Source organism: Hydractinia symbiolongicarpus, chromosome 3, assembly GCF_029227915.1.
Source record: "Hydractinia symbiolongicarpus strain clone_291-10 chromosome 3, HSymV2.1, whole genome shotgun sequence".
Lineage (NCBI taxonomy): Eukaryota > Metazoa > Cnidaria > Hydrozoa > Anthoathecata > Hydractiniidae > Hydractinia > Hydractinia symbiolongicarpus.
Genome location: NC_079877.1, coordinates 9,063,296 through 9,075,852, shown reverse-complemented (window position 1 = coordinate 9,075,852; position 12,557 = coordinate 9,063,296). Strand labels below are relative to the sequence as shown.

The 12,557-nt window shown below is 32.8% G+C and overlaps 1 protein-coding gene across 2 annotated transcripts in view; it reads left to right on the top strand.

Annotated features, from left to right (window-relative positions):
- The window catches only part of LOC130635556 (basement membrane-specific heparan sulfate proteoglycan core protein-like), a 40,555-nt gene that overhangs the window by 1,022 nt on the left and 26,976 nt on the right, over nucleotides 1–12,557 (top strand). For both annotated transcript variants that reach the window (XM_057444913.1, XM_057444912.1), the window contains 28 exons: nucleotides 279–333; nucleotides 826–1,014; nucleotides 1,387–1,497; nucleotides 1,636–1,718; nucleotides 1,897–1,955; nucleotides 2,158–2,300; nucleotides 2,610–3,254; nucleotides 3,508–3,560; nucleotides 3,676–3,762; nucleotides 4,367–4,507; nucleotides 4,908–5,090; nucleotides 5,490–5,582; nucleotides 5,961–6,044; nucleotides 6,293–6,411; nucleotides 6,808–6,925; nucleotides 7,226–7,339; nucleotides 7,975–8,102; nucleotides 8,219–8,305; nucleotides 8,476–8,537; nucleotides 8,759–8,838; nucleotides 8,953–9,093; nucleotides 9,415–9,585; nucleotides 9,853–9,945; nucleotides 10,365–10,448; nucleotides 11,050–11,168; nucleotides 11,287–11,398; nucleotides 11,704–11,936; nucleotides 12,265–12,351. In XM_057444913.1, coding sequence (XP_057300896.1) covers nucleotides 279–333; nucleotides 826–1,014; nucleotides 1,387–1,497; nucleotides 1,636–1,718; nucleotides 1,897–1,955; nucleotides 2,158–2,300; nucleotides 2,610–3,254; nucleotides 3,508–3,560; nucleotides 3,676–3,762; nucleotides 4,367–4,507; nucleotides 4,908–5,090; nucleotides 5,490–5,582; nucleotides 5,961–6,044; nucleotides 6,293–6,411; nucleotides 6,808–6,925; nucleotides 7,226–7,339; nucleotides 7,975–8,102; nucleotides 8,219–8,305; nucleotides 8,476–8,537; nucleotides 8,759–8,838; nucleotides 8,953–9,093; nucleotides 9,415–9,585; nucleotides 9,853–9,945; nucleotides 10,365–10,448; nucleotides 11,050–11,168; nucleotides 11,287–11,398; nucleotides 11,704–11,936; nucleotides 12,265–12,351 — 3,674 coding nt within the window. The remainder of the gene's footprint in view (nucleotides 1–278; nucleotides 334–825; nucleotides 1,015–1,386; nucleotides 1,498–1,635; nucleotides 1,719–1,896; nucleotides 1,956–2,157; nucleotides 2,301–2,609; nucleotides 3,255–3,507; nucleotides 3,561–3,675; nucleotides 3,763–4,366; nucleotides 4,508–4,907; nucleotides 5,091–5,489; nucleotides 5,583–5,960; nucleotides 6,045–6,292; nucleotides 6,412–6,807; nucleotides 6,926–7,225; nucleotides 7,340–7,974; nucleotides 8,103–8,218; nucleotides 8,306–8,475; nucleotides 8,538–8,758; nucleotides 8,839–8,952; nucleotides 9,094–9,414; nucleotides 9,586–9,852; nucleotides 9,946–10,364; nucleotides 10,449–11,049; nucleotides 11,169–11,286; nucleotides 11,399–11,703; nucleotides 11,937–12,264; nucleotides 12,352–12,557) is intronic.

Here is a 12,557-nt window from a genome sequence, read left to right as displayed (position 1 = left end):
CCTCTTTTGCATAAATAACCAAGATGGATCTAACAACCTGCTTTGAAACCATCTCAAATATTTCCTTAACAGTTCAATTAAGGGACACGACCCTGAATGTATATTATTTTATGCAGCATGTTAAGCTGTATACCATTAGATAAGAATAAAAAAATTAAAGCATTTTTGTATGTGAATTGTTATTAATGTCACCTGAATGATCACCTCCCTAGTGAATTTTTTTTTCATGATACAGTTAGTTCTCAAATAATGTTACTTATCAAAATTTCATTTTTCAGCTCTTAGTTCAAGCTTCAATATCAGATGGTGCTGGAGTCCCTCTACAGCAACCTGGTAAATTAATGCTTTCTTGACACTTTACTTTGATGTAATATTTTAGGTCATGTGTTGCACAATATTGTGTAACTATTGCCATGGTAGTTGGTTGAGTAGTGTCATTGTAGAAGAGTCTTCAAAAAATTTGCTTGTTCAATATCTGATCTTACTCTTCTCCTAATATTTTTTATTTTTTTGAAAAATCTTTATTGGTTCTCAAAATTTTGGACTTTCACTAATTCCCAGACAACTTTTCAAGCTCTTTGATATGAAATCAATGTGTTTTCAAGTGGGAGGTACGCTTTGAGTGTGCAGGTGCTAACAAAAAAGCTCGTGAGGTTTATAGCGGAAAATGCAGTCAAATGGAAAGGAGCGTTAATTAAAGCATAGTGTTAAATTACCCACTGTTGTGTAACTTAATTGTTAAAATCATAAACTTTGATGTTTATTGTAAAGTTATTTCTTATTATTTGTGATTAGCTTAATCACAATGTGTATGTTATAATTTAGAAACATCTGCAAGTTCAACTAACTTGCCAAAATTTGTTGAAGTAATGACAAGTTTTCGTTCAATCTATTTGAGTTGGTCAGTACCATACTTTCCCCTTCGTATGCTGCTTCTATTTGGGAGAGATAAAGAAGACCTAGGCACCATTCAACTTGGAAGTGGAACTCGAAACCATACTCTGGAAAGTTTAGGTTAAATTTGCTATTCACTTTTGCCTTTTTTATTTACTTACAGGGGTGGTTAAAATGTCAAAAACCTGCATGCTATTTTAAACACCTTTTTAGTATTTATTAGCAGCAAAAACTGTTAATATAGCTTAGATTACAGCCTGTTATTCCCTTTCCTTGATAATGCTCTGATAATATATGGCCTTTTGCAAGATTTCCAAAAATAGTAGCACTACTTTGATCTTGTTATGCATAAACGAAAACAGCAGAGTTGCAATATTGGCTAAAGTGTTAAAAAGCTAAAATATAGTGTTTGTTTGTTTTACTGACTAATAATTGTATAGTTAATTAACTAGATATGTATAAAGAAGTAATTGCTTTTCATTGATGTTTTAGAACCTGGAACCAGTTATAAGATTTTACTTCAAGTGTATTACAGCTCAGCAGATCTTGATACAGTTAATAAAGTGGTGACCACCGTCCCAAATTTACCATCAATTGCAGGAGGTATGTTTCTTTCACACCACATGACTTACTTGATTTTATTTCTGTTCTCTAACACTCTCAGGTGTAAAATAAAAGAAAAAATGATCAAAAGTAATTAGTTTTTGTGTCTTTAAAAATGTACGTTTCGTCTTTTTTTAGATAAAATGAAGATAGAAATTAGATTATTGCTAATTGATGAAGGGACATCAGAAAGTCTTGTGGCAAGAGAATTGACCAACAATGTGAGTTAATTTGCAGATTTGAGCGTAGAACTTGTATGTTGTGTATTTTTCAAAGCTAGCTAGATAAAACTTATTTATGAAAATTAAAAACATCTAATGCAATGTCGTTTTAGATAAAAATGGCATTTCGTCATTTTTTTTTTGGCATAATTAAAATTGCACATTGCGCTGTTTTTAGGTAAAGAAATTAGTATCTGACTTCGCCGACGTTAAAAATGTATATGTTTATTCCATACAGTAAGTGCAGAATTTCTGTTTTTGAAATTAGTTAATACAGTTAAAAGAAAACTATCAATTAACTTTCAGGATAAATAAAGCTGTAAATAATTTTTGTCTTTACTAAAGTTGTTAATGATTTTTTTTTCTTATTTTGAAGCGCATTAGCTATGTACAGTTTTATGCTTAGTTTAATATTATATTTTTATGTATTTTATTTTAGAAAAGAAGTATCCGGCTTGTATGTGATCTTGTATGTGGAAATATTGGAACGGAACACTGGTCAAGCTGTTTTCTACAGAATAAGAGATAACATGAGTCTGTTAAAGGCAAAACATATTGGGTTCTGCTACAAAATATTTCAAGGTTGGTATAACTTTTCAAAATATATGCACTGTATGAGCAAATATCGTTAATTTAATGTTTGTTCAACACACTGGTATATAATATTTTTTTTTTAATTTGCTTTTACAATCAGAAGAAGTATTGTTTGTAGTTGATGTTTGCAGTTGATAATAGTTTTTTAAGTGCAAGAACTTTCTACTATTTAATTTAGTTGTTTCAGTATCAAGAAAATATGCATGTAACTCTCTTCGGATATTTAGAGGACCATGTATTTTACAACAATGGTATAAATCCAGTGTTTCAACTTCAAATTTGATAATTATTTTATAGGATGTTGTAAACCACTTTATTTCCATTCATTTAATGATCAAACAACGTCAAAGAAGGAAAATGTTTTAAATTTAAAAATCATTCCAAATAACGCCTTCTCTTCTGGTAAATGCCACAAGTCATTGGATATGGGCAAAGGCGATGTTACAGTTCAAACTCGTGGTCAACATTCGTTAGATGCACTTACATTTTCTTTATATTTTAAACTAAATCACATTAAAGGACTGCACCCTATCATATCTTCCGTTAACTACAATACACAGTTAAGACTTGAAGTTCAAGATGGCAAGCTGGTGTGGATGTTTTACAACATCCGTAACAGCAAAGGCTTCATCGTATCTACACAAAGAATTCTAAAAGCAAACACATGGGTGCATATTTTAGTGGATTACGAAGCAAACGGAGGTGTTGGGAGAATATTTACAGATGGTGTATTCCAAACCAAAGTGTTGAGCCACGTCGCTTTAAGCAGTAATTGGATGCTTGGATTGAGAATTGGAAAGTATTACTCTGGTGGGTTGGATTACAAGATGGACGGATATTTAGATGATTTGCATGTTTTTGATTGTGTGATGACTCTGCAACACATCCATGTTTTATCCAAGTCGTGTGGAGAGGTCATGTGTGATTCTGTTAAATTACAAGGTTAGTCTTGCATTGGAATTTATGAGATTGACATATGGAAACATTGCATTTGCAACCCAAAAATAGCATTCCCTGTGCCTTCAGGATTTGTAAAAAACTAACATTTTCCAAATTATTGTGTCGATTTTATTTTAATTAATTTTGTTGGCAGCTGAAAATTGAATCAGGAAGAACTCTAACGTTGACATTGAAACGGGACAAATTCTGTCTTTAAAGTTAAAGGACTAATTTAACTTTGTTACTTTTCTTTAAGGTCCAGATAAATTTGTGTTGGTGAAACAAACAAAAGAAAAAAGCACAGATACTGTAAGTCTCACTTCGTTGACTTCGAATTTTTCGAACTGATATTATCTCCTGGTTGTAACAATAATCTTCTCTATTAAATGAACATTTTGCATAAATATAATACATATCTTCATAGGTGGAAAAGAAAAAAGGAGGTGTCAATAAATGCAATCAAGCTGGTTCTCTTCCTAGTACACAAACTGATAACAAATGCAGATGCAAGGTGAGAGTCTAACAACCATGACAAATTAGGCAATCATGGCAAAAGTCGATTGAACTACCTTATTCTTCTGGATTAAGTAGGATTATTTCTCATTGTTTGTTTACTGTGATAAGTTATGTAATGGTTTAATATAAACATCTACAATTATGAAAAAAAATATAATGAAACAGGGCGACTAATTTAGAATTTTATATGTCATAGTCCCGCATTTTACATTTTTCACAGTTTGATTATCAATATTCACAGCTGACATCGGATCTTAAGTTATTTCATTAAGCCTAAACTCTTAAAATGTGCTAATTGTTGCTGACGTCAGCATGGCCATTTATCACGAATTTCTAGGTTTTCGCGGACCCTGACGTTGATTATTTCGTTATTGCGTGCTAGCGATTGCGACTAGCAAATTATATATAGGATATCTGTCCGGTCTACGTTTGTGCAAAAGTTGCGACTTTGCAGCCTTTCGGCTGCATAGCATAGACCATTTGTCGCTTTTTGCCACTTGAAAAAAGACGAGAAAACTTTGTCTCAATTTTTTTGTCCATGATTGTAGTGTGTTTTAAAAATTGTGTATCAAATATATTAATTTTTATTTCATTTCTAGGATAATGTAAAAGGGAATTACTGCGATACTTGTGTGGCAGGGACATTCAACCTGCAACAAGAAAACAAATATGGCTGTCTGAAGTGTTTCTGTAACGGTCTTACAACTGACTGTAGAAGTGCAAAGCTGGAAAGAAAACAGGTAAGGTATAATTATGTGAAACACAATTACATACTTTGTAGTTTTATTTATTGCTTAGTGGTTAAGGTATTAAGCTTTGTCTTAAGGTCTCCCACATATCCAGACCACAATGTTCATGAATTTAGTTTAGTGATCTACGGCTGTTAGGATGAATGATTTTAATACCCAATTAAGTATGGCCGAAGGGTAAAGGGTTTAATACATGATAGCCACTTCCCCGAGAAATTAAATATACTCTTGAAAAGTTGCAAAAAATGGAGACAACTCGAAAATTCCGACCTATTCGGAATTCCGTTCCGACCTATTTATTGTTTTTACAAACTAAATATGTAACAGCATAATTTCGTTAGTTTTATCAACAGCCTCTTTTTTTGGAAAAACCTTTTTTTTCTTTGTCCAGACTGTTTTAAATGCACAAGATATAAGAAACTTAAATCTCCGTACCATTGATGACAGCAAACTTTTGCAAGACAACCTATTAAATAACCCACTTACGAATTCAGTATCGTACAAGTACTCCAGCACATCAACTTTAACTGATATATACTATTGGGAATTACCATTGCGCTATTGTGGTGACAAGGTAAGTGCTAGAAATTTTTTTGCAGTGATTTACTTTTCACCTTTATGAAATGAAAAAATGTATTTGTATTTATATACTTAAATAAACATACATAATATTTTAAATTACAACTTAAATAATTTGTCTTTCAATGAATGATGCTTTTCTTTACCTTTTTAGCTTTCTGTAATGATTTTAAGTCTATATACATTAACTAGAATTTACAGAGAACAGATCTAATCTGAATTTATTATATACTTATCTATATTAAAGTGTTGTATTTTCTATTTTTTCTGCTTTCACTGTATTTCACTCGTGAAATTTATTTTATAAATTTAAGCGTATAAGTGTTTTGCGAACAATTAGATAGATATTTTCTTTCTATACCAGCATATTAGAGTGCTAATTCTTGATGTTTAGGTAGCGTCGTATGGAGGTAATTTAAGATACACAATATCGTATCTTTCGCGACCAATTGATAAACCACTTTATGGTGCTGATGTCGTGCTAATGGTATGTCCTAAATTTTTTCGAATTTTAACTACAGAATAACCATCTGCTCTTGCTAAATATTATTTAAGTAGAATATTTTACGCTATTTCTCGTTTCGGTAAGAAATTTTTTCGAATGTAAGGGGAATCACTAGAAGTTATACGGAATCTCTAATCTTCTTCCAATCCTTCTTTTTAATTCTGACAAAATACGTGTCTCTGTTTAACAACGCATTTGGTAAATTAAAAAAAAAAACATTTAACCATCTGAACGTGATTTTTGGCTAAAATCTCGTCAAACTGATTTGTTTTTAGCTCTCTGAATTCTCATTTAGTTCTTCATTTAATTATATTTAACCTTCTAAATGGAAATCCTATTTTACACACGTTGTTTTTTTAGGGAAATAATCTGGAACTTCACTATACAGAACGAACTGATCCATTACCTGGTCAGCAACACTATTACCAAGTAATTCTTGATGAAGTAAGTTTTACGTTGATTTTAGTGGTCTCCCTTTATAGAAAATTGAAGCGATGTACCTCATAGCTTAGTGAAGAAATAGGTGTAGCAGGAATTATGTCAGATATTTTTTCGACTATTCTTCATAATTAAATAAGATTTTGTAAGCGTTTTTAAAAAGGTTCTGTTATAGAATCTTTTTAACAGTGTAAACATTTCTTTGGAAAGCACATATATTCGTGAAAGTAAAGCTTTTTCACATGAATTTTTAGAAATTTTGGAAGCACAGATCAGGTTACGAAGTATCTCGTGAAGAGATGATTATTGCTTTGGCTGGTATTAAATCGTTCTTGTTGCGTGCAACATTTAGCAGTGATATGATCGAAACAAAGTAAAGATTATTTCTTATCAAAACAACATATTATTTTTATTTTATGTGGTCGACCTCACCAATTTTAAAGTAAATACCCTGTTAACTGATGCCAGGAGAATTCACCAAAGCTAGGCTTCACATGGATTTTTATTTCAAATTTTCTTACAGAGAAGCAAAAAAATTTTAACCAAGCTACCATAAGACTTTGTTAAATTTAAAATACACCAAAAAGCAAGAAACACATTTTGGCGCAGCACTAACCAACGTTTAGAACAAAAACATTGATATCCACGAAACTCACTTACATTCTTTCACATTCTTTCACATTCTCTCACATTCTCTCACATTTTTTCACATTCTCTCACATTCTCTCACATTTTCTCACATTCTCTCACACTTGTTTGTTGTGTTTAGTTTGTATGAAGTACGCTTAGATGTCGCAGGTTATAATCCACTTTCGTCAAACGATCATGTGGCACCCATGGTCGAAGAATGTAACTGCCCACCGCAATACTTTGGTACTTCTTGTCAGGTAGGCTATAATATCTGTTACAGATACTGAATAATATATTAAATCATGTGTTATTCCGCTGTATATTTGTAGCAACTCTAAGTTTATCTTTTTTACTGTCATCGCTGGCTAGTTTTCTTAGGGTAAATAACAAATTTAATTGCAATTTAAGTCTATTAAATTCATCCAGTCTTTGATTTTGATTGTCAAGCTGGCAATTAAGTTAAAGCTTCTCATGAGTATCCGTTTCAGTCATACAAATTATTAAATCCCTTTCAATATTGCTATTCTGTTTTGAAAAAATTATTCCACAATATTTAGCATTGTAACAAAGGTTATACCAAAATGAAGAATGGAAAGTTACTTGGACGTTGCGAAGAATGCCAATGCAATGGACATGCAGTAGATTGTGATGGTAAAACTGGTCAATGTCGGGTATGTTCAGCTAATCTGGTGATAGCTTGCATTAAGTTGGCAATAGATAAATTTCATCCGATGCTTTCGTGCTAAAGTTATAGAAACCTTACAAAATAAAAGGGCTATCAGAGAAAATATAATTTTTTTTAAAAAAAAAACATGTACAGATCAGGGCGAACTCTCCAAACAAAGTTACCGTTCCCCTTCGACTCAAAAATACCATTTTCAGGTTGTGGGTGTTGTGGTAAACTTCATGAGAATATTATAAGTATTTTTTTTCCAAATCTTACACGTTAAACTTTTTTTATCAATTTATTTTTGCTTCTTTGTCACTTTCGCTTTTCTGCCGTTTTAAAGGTAGCCATATTTGTTTTTATTTGTTTGTTTTTTCACATTTCTTCGCTTTTAATTTATTATTGCTTTTTTTTGTAAAAACTTTTGACACGTTTTTTACATATTAGGCCTTCAAGAAAAATCAAGAGAAAAAGCCCCCGTTCTTGTTTCTTAAAATTCTACTACTTCTGGCTATTGCACATTTAATAGACGTCTTGCATTGTGATGAATTTTGAGAAGTTACTTCTCTTTTTTTTTTATCTAAATTTTATTTCTTCCGTAAAATCATTTATTTTCACAACACACTGGATTCATTATAGGACTGTCAGCATTACACCACAGGTGCACACTGTGAGAAATGTTTACCTGGATACTATGGTGACCCACGTTCAGGTCAAATAGATGCTTGTAGGCCGTGCCCGTGTCCATTGTCGGTGAAATCAAATCAGTAAGGAATTTTTATTTGCAAGAACTTTTTGTTAAATAAAACTGTACTTGTAAGTGGTTAACACCTAACTCAACCTGGCTAAATAATGTGTCGAATATCTGCTCAAATCTTTCCAGATTCAGTTCAACTTGCGTGCTGGACACAGATGGTCAACCCACTTGTGACGCATGTAAACCAGGTCATGCCGGAAGACAATGTGAAAGGTATTGACTACGTTAAGTTGGTATCTTTTCAAAAGTATTATTTGGACGAAAATGGCTACTTTAGTAGGATATAGTTTAAACGAGTGTAAAAAACTTTACTCCTAAGATTGAAATTAATTAAGCTACCTTAATTAGTTCCAGTACAAATTTGTTATTTTATTTTTATTTAGGTGTTTATCCCCATTTCTTGGTAATCCAACAAAACCTGGTGATTATTGCAAAATTCCGAAAGGTAACTCCCTTTTTTATCTTCAAATAAAAATCTTTTTAAAACGCCTGCTTTGTATAAAGTAGTACACATTTCTATGTCAAAATTTCATCGCAATGCAAGATTTCTATCAAATGTGCAATAGCCAGATGTAGTAGGATTTTATGGAAGGTTATAAATGTTCATCAAATCTGTGACGATGTTCAAAGTATTGTAAAAGTTGTCATTATCCTGTTCCTATTTAGAAAGCAAATGTAGGGATTGCGATGAAAGAGGAAGTATTGATTCCACATGTGATCGTTCCACTGGTAACTGTGCATGCAAGGTACGTTTAGATAAGTGTATTAGAAAAACTCTACAAATATATCTACTAATAAGAGAGTTATCCTTTCCATGTTCAGCTATAATATTATATTTATTAATTCGTTCTTTTCTTAAGAAAAATGTAGAAGGACGTAAGTGCACACAGTGTAAGGAAGGCACGTTTAATTTGGATAAAAAGAATTCTGATGGTTGTTTGTCTTGTTGGTGTTTTGGTGTGTCGTCTACATGCGACAGTGCAAAATACTACAGAAGATTGGTACGTGTTTATTAATTATAAACTCTAATTGTTGACTCTTGCAGCATGCTATACGACACTTAAAAAGAAAAGAAAATCAGATTTCGTGATTTTTCTATAAAACATATTTCGCGGAAAATATTAAACCCTTGCAGAATGTTTTTAACAAAGAAAAGAATCTACGTGGAATTTATTTCCCGATTTCTTTCGCTATCCAAATGTACCGCGTTACAATCTTACGACAAAGAAATTAAAAGTAATGTGTGAAATTTCTAGAGATTTAAATAATTTCCTTCATACATTTCTGCCTGCACAGAGCCTGGTAACTATTCTTTGTTTTAGATCAAACTTGCAAGTATTGGGAACGGTTTAAAGATTACAGATTTTGATGAGGCGTTAAACATAAGACAAGGATTTTATGCGAATACAAAAGAATTAGTACTAACAGGTGTGGAGAAACTTGCCCAAGTTCCTATGTATTGGTCCATGCCAAGAAAATTTCTTGGAAATAAGGTAAGCCATGATCAAGCTGTTGCAGAATTGACGTCATTGAGGATAATTAAAGCCTGTCTTACACGTGCACCTTTTGCCTTTGTTTACACAACGGTATTAAAAGTGCAGTACACTTAAAGGAAACCTTGGTTGATTTAATACCAGTGTACTGTAGTGCGCTGGCACGCTTTAAATAATGATAATATTTTCCCCTGGGCGTAAAAATAAATGTAAATCTTTGTTTCGCAACTAGGCGTAAAAATGGGCGTTCTTTGTCTTTTTCTTTAGATTACATCTTATGGAGGTCATATTTCTTACGTCGTCTCTTACGAAGCAATATCTACTGGAAAGCCATATCTTAAACCTGATATTAAACTTGTGGTATGTTTCTTCATATTGTCAGAAAATTATGTAAAGTGAGGTAACTGGTTAAAATCACAAGAGTCAGCCCACCAGAGATGTCTTCTTTAAGTTCTAATAAAGTTCAGCTAAAACTTTAAATCATAATTTGAAAAAACGATGCTTAAAATAAAACATATGAAAAGCGAAATATTTGTAATCTTTTATCCTTCTTCTTAAATTGGAGAGAAAAATAAGATCAAATCCTAATTCTGGAAACAAAAAACATGTCTGTGTTGTGCTCTCATTTATCCATTATATCGTCCGTTAAATACAGATTCTACTTTAACTTTGGAAATGTTGAAAAAGTAAACTCTAATAAGACTCTTTATTTGTACACCATGTCTTTCTTGGGTACCAGTAGCTGTAGAGTGTGAAACAACTGCCTGACTTCGTTTCAGGGCCGAGACCAAGTTTTAATCACCGAAACAGATATTATCATTGAAAACAGACAGTTACGACAAATCAAAGTAACTCTCAAAGAGGTGAGTATGAGTTAAAATCTTTTGTTGATTTTTCTATATAAGCAACCTCGTTGCTACAGATCTAGGCCTTAAATTGGTTTAAAAATTAAGCAATTTATCAACCTTATAACATAACATGCATTCCCCGGACATTCTTATTTGGAGGCTGCGGCAAAAGTCTTCCCAGAAGCAACATATATCAGAACTATGGTGTTGTTTCAGAGTTAGTTTACGAACAAGGATCAATGTACGTTTCACGATGCCTATACTGTGTCAATTTTAAATTAGGTTCTAAAAAAGCAGCTACTACGGGTCAAAAAGCTCTTCTAACCTTAGCAACCTAAGCTCTAAACCCAGAATCAAGGTTACTTAAAAACGTATTGTATTATAATTTGGTTTACATTTTTCCCCAGAGTAACAATATGAACCAGCGGATTCGATCGAAATAGATAAGTATCATCGAGTGATTTTCAAAATCTCAGCTGCATCTGGGCAACATTTAATATTACCATCCGAAATTCTATCCTCCACAGTTACTATTGGTGTATGATTCTACGTAGCGCCGTCAATCTTATAAACGGGTGTTTATACCTTTATTGCTCATTATCTTTTCTTAATTCAGGATGACTGGACTACACTTTCCGGCGCGAAAGTATCACGGGAAGAGTTTTTGAATGTTTTGGTCGATCTTAAAAGCATTCTAATTCGTGCAACATACAGTACCGGTACTCGCATCTCATCGTAAGTCCAAACTTTTTGTAAATAAAAAAGGGGATTTGTGGCCTGACTGTTTGTTTGTTGTTTTGTTTTGGTGTCCGTGATGTTGTGTTTTGTTACATGTCGATTCCGATTTTTCTAGCTTACGTAATGTCGAGATGGCTGACTCAGTTGCCTTTAACTTGAGATTGGGAGTTGCTTCCAGTGTGGAACGCTGCCACTGCCCAAGAGGTTATACTGGACTGTCTTGTGAGGTAAAATTATTTTTGACGTCCCATCTCTTGCCATAGTTTCAATTATATAACAGAGTTAGTAATAACAAATATTCTGATCAGATGTAAATATATTGACCAATATTGATGGTTTGCCAATAATTAAAGTCTGTGATTACAGTTCTAAATACAAGGTTATTTTACTAAACCACGGTCAGTTAAAATAGTTGATGTACTTTATGCTTGGAATATGTTACTTCCTGGTGAAGGGATCTAATGAAAACACACAAATGAAAAAATCTATTCGTGTATTTTTGCATTAATAATCCACTGTATCAACATTTCAGAAATGCGATAAAGGATACACTCGCCATGTCGATGCGTTTGGTCGTGTAACATGTAAAAAATGTGAATGCAACAGCCATTCTGATAATTGCGACAAAGAAACTGGTGTTTGTGTTGGTTGCAAAAGTAACACACAAGGTGATCATTGCGACGAATGTATGGCTGGTTACTATGGTGATGCAATAAATGGTCGCTGTAAAAGATGCGCATGCCCACTATTGATTAAAACCAACCAGTATGTTCGTTGATAATATTTAACACGATCAACTATTTATTCTCTCTGTGGAATAATTTCTATTAGTCCACGTTATGAGCCAAAATTTTCAAATGTTTTCCAGACACAACAACAACTATTACCGTTTATCAGCGATCTTGTGGAACTAGCATAAATGCTTTGTATTTGATGACAGAATGATTGTACTGTTTTTTTCCTGAGGGGGAGGAGATGGGGGTCATGCTTTTTCTTGTTTTGCTAGAAAATTCCAGTATGAGTTTTTGTCTTTATCAACTTATTTGGGTTTCGCTACTGGTCTCTTGTCTCTCTTCTATTAATATCCGTTTAGGTTCAGTACAACGTGTGTTTTAAACCAAGATGGCGGGTATTCTTGTGACAGATGTCAACAAGGTTATGATGGCAGCAACTGCGGAAAGTAGGAATTTCTTATATTTGTCCATAACTAATACACTCTTTTTTAAGCAACATGTTATAAGCAAAACGCGATTTAAATCCTTTTTTAAAATACTGAAATATTAATAAGCAACAAGCCAGCCTAAAGTGAACAAAACAAAATTGGGAAAAAATGTAAAACACGACGGTAGTTTACGACTCTTTGTTCTAAAAGTTGTGTAAGTTTTA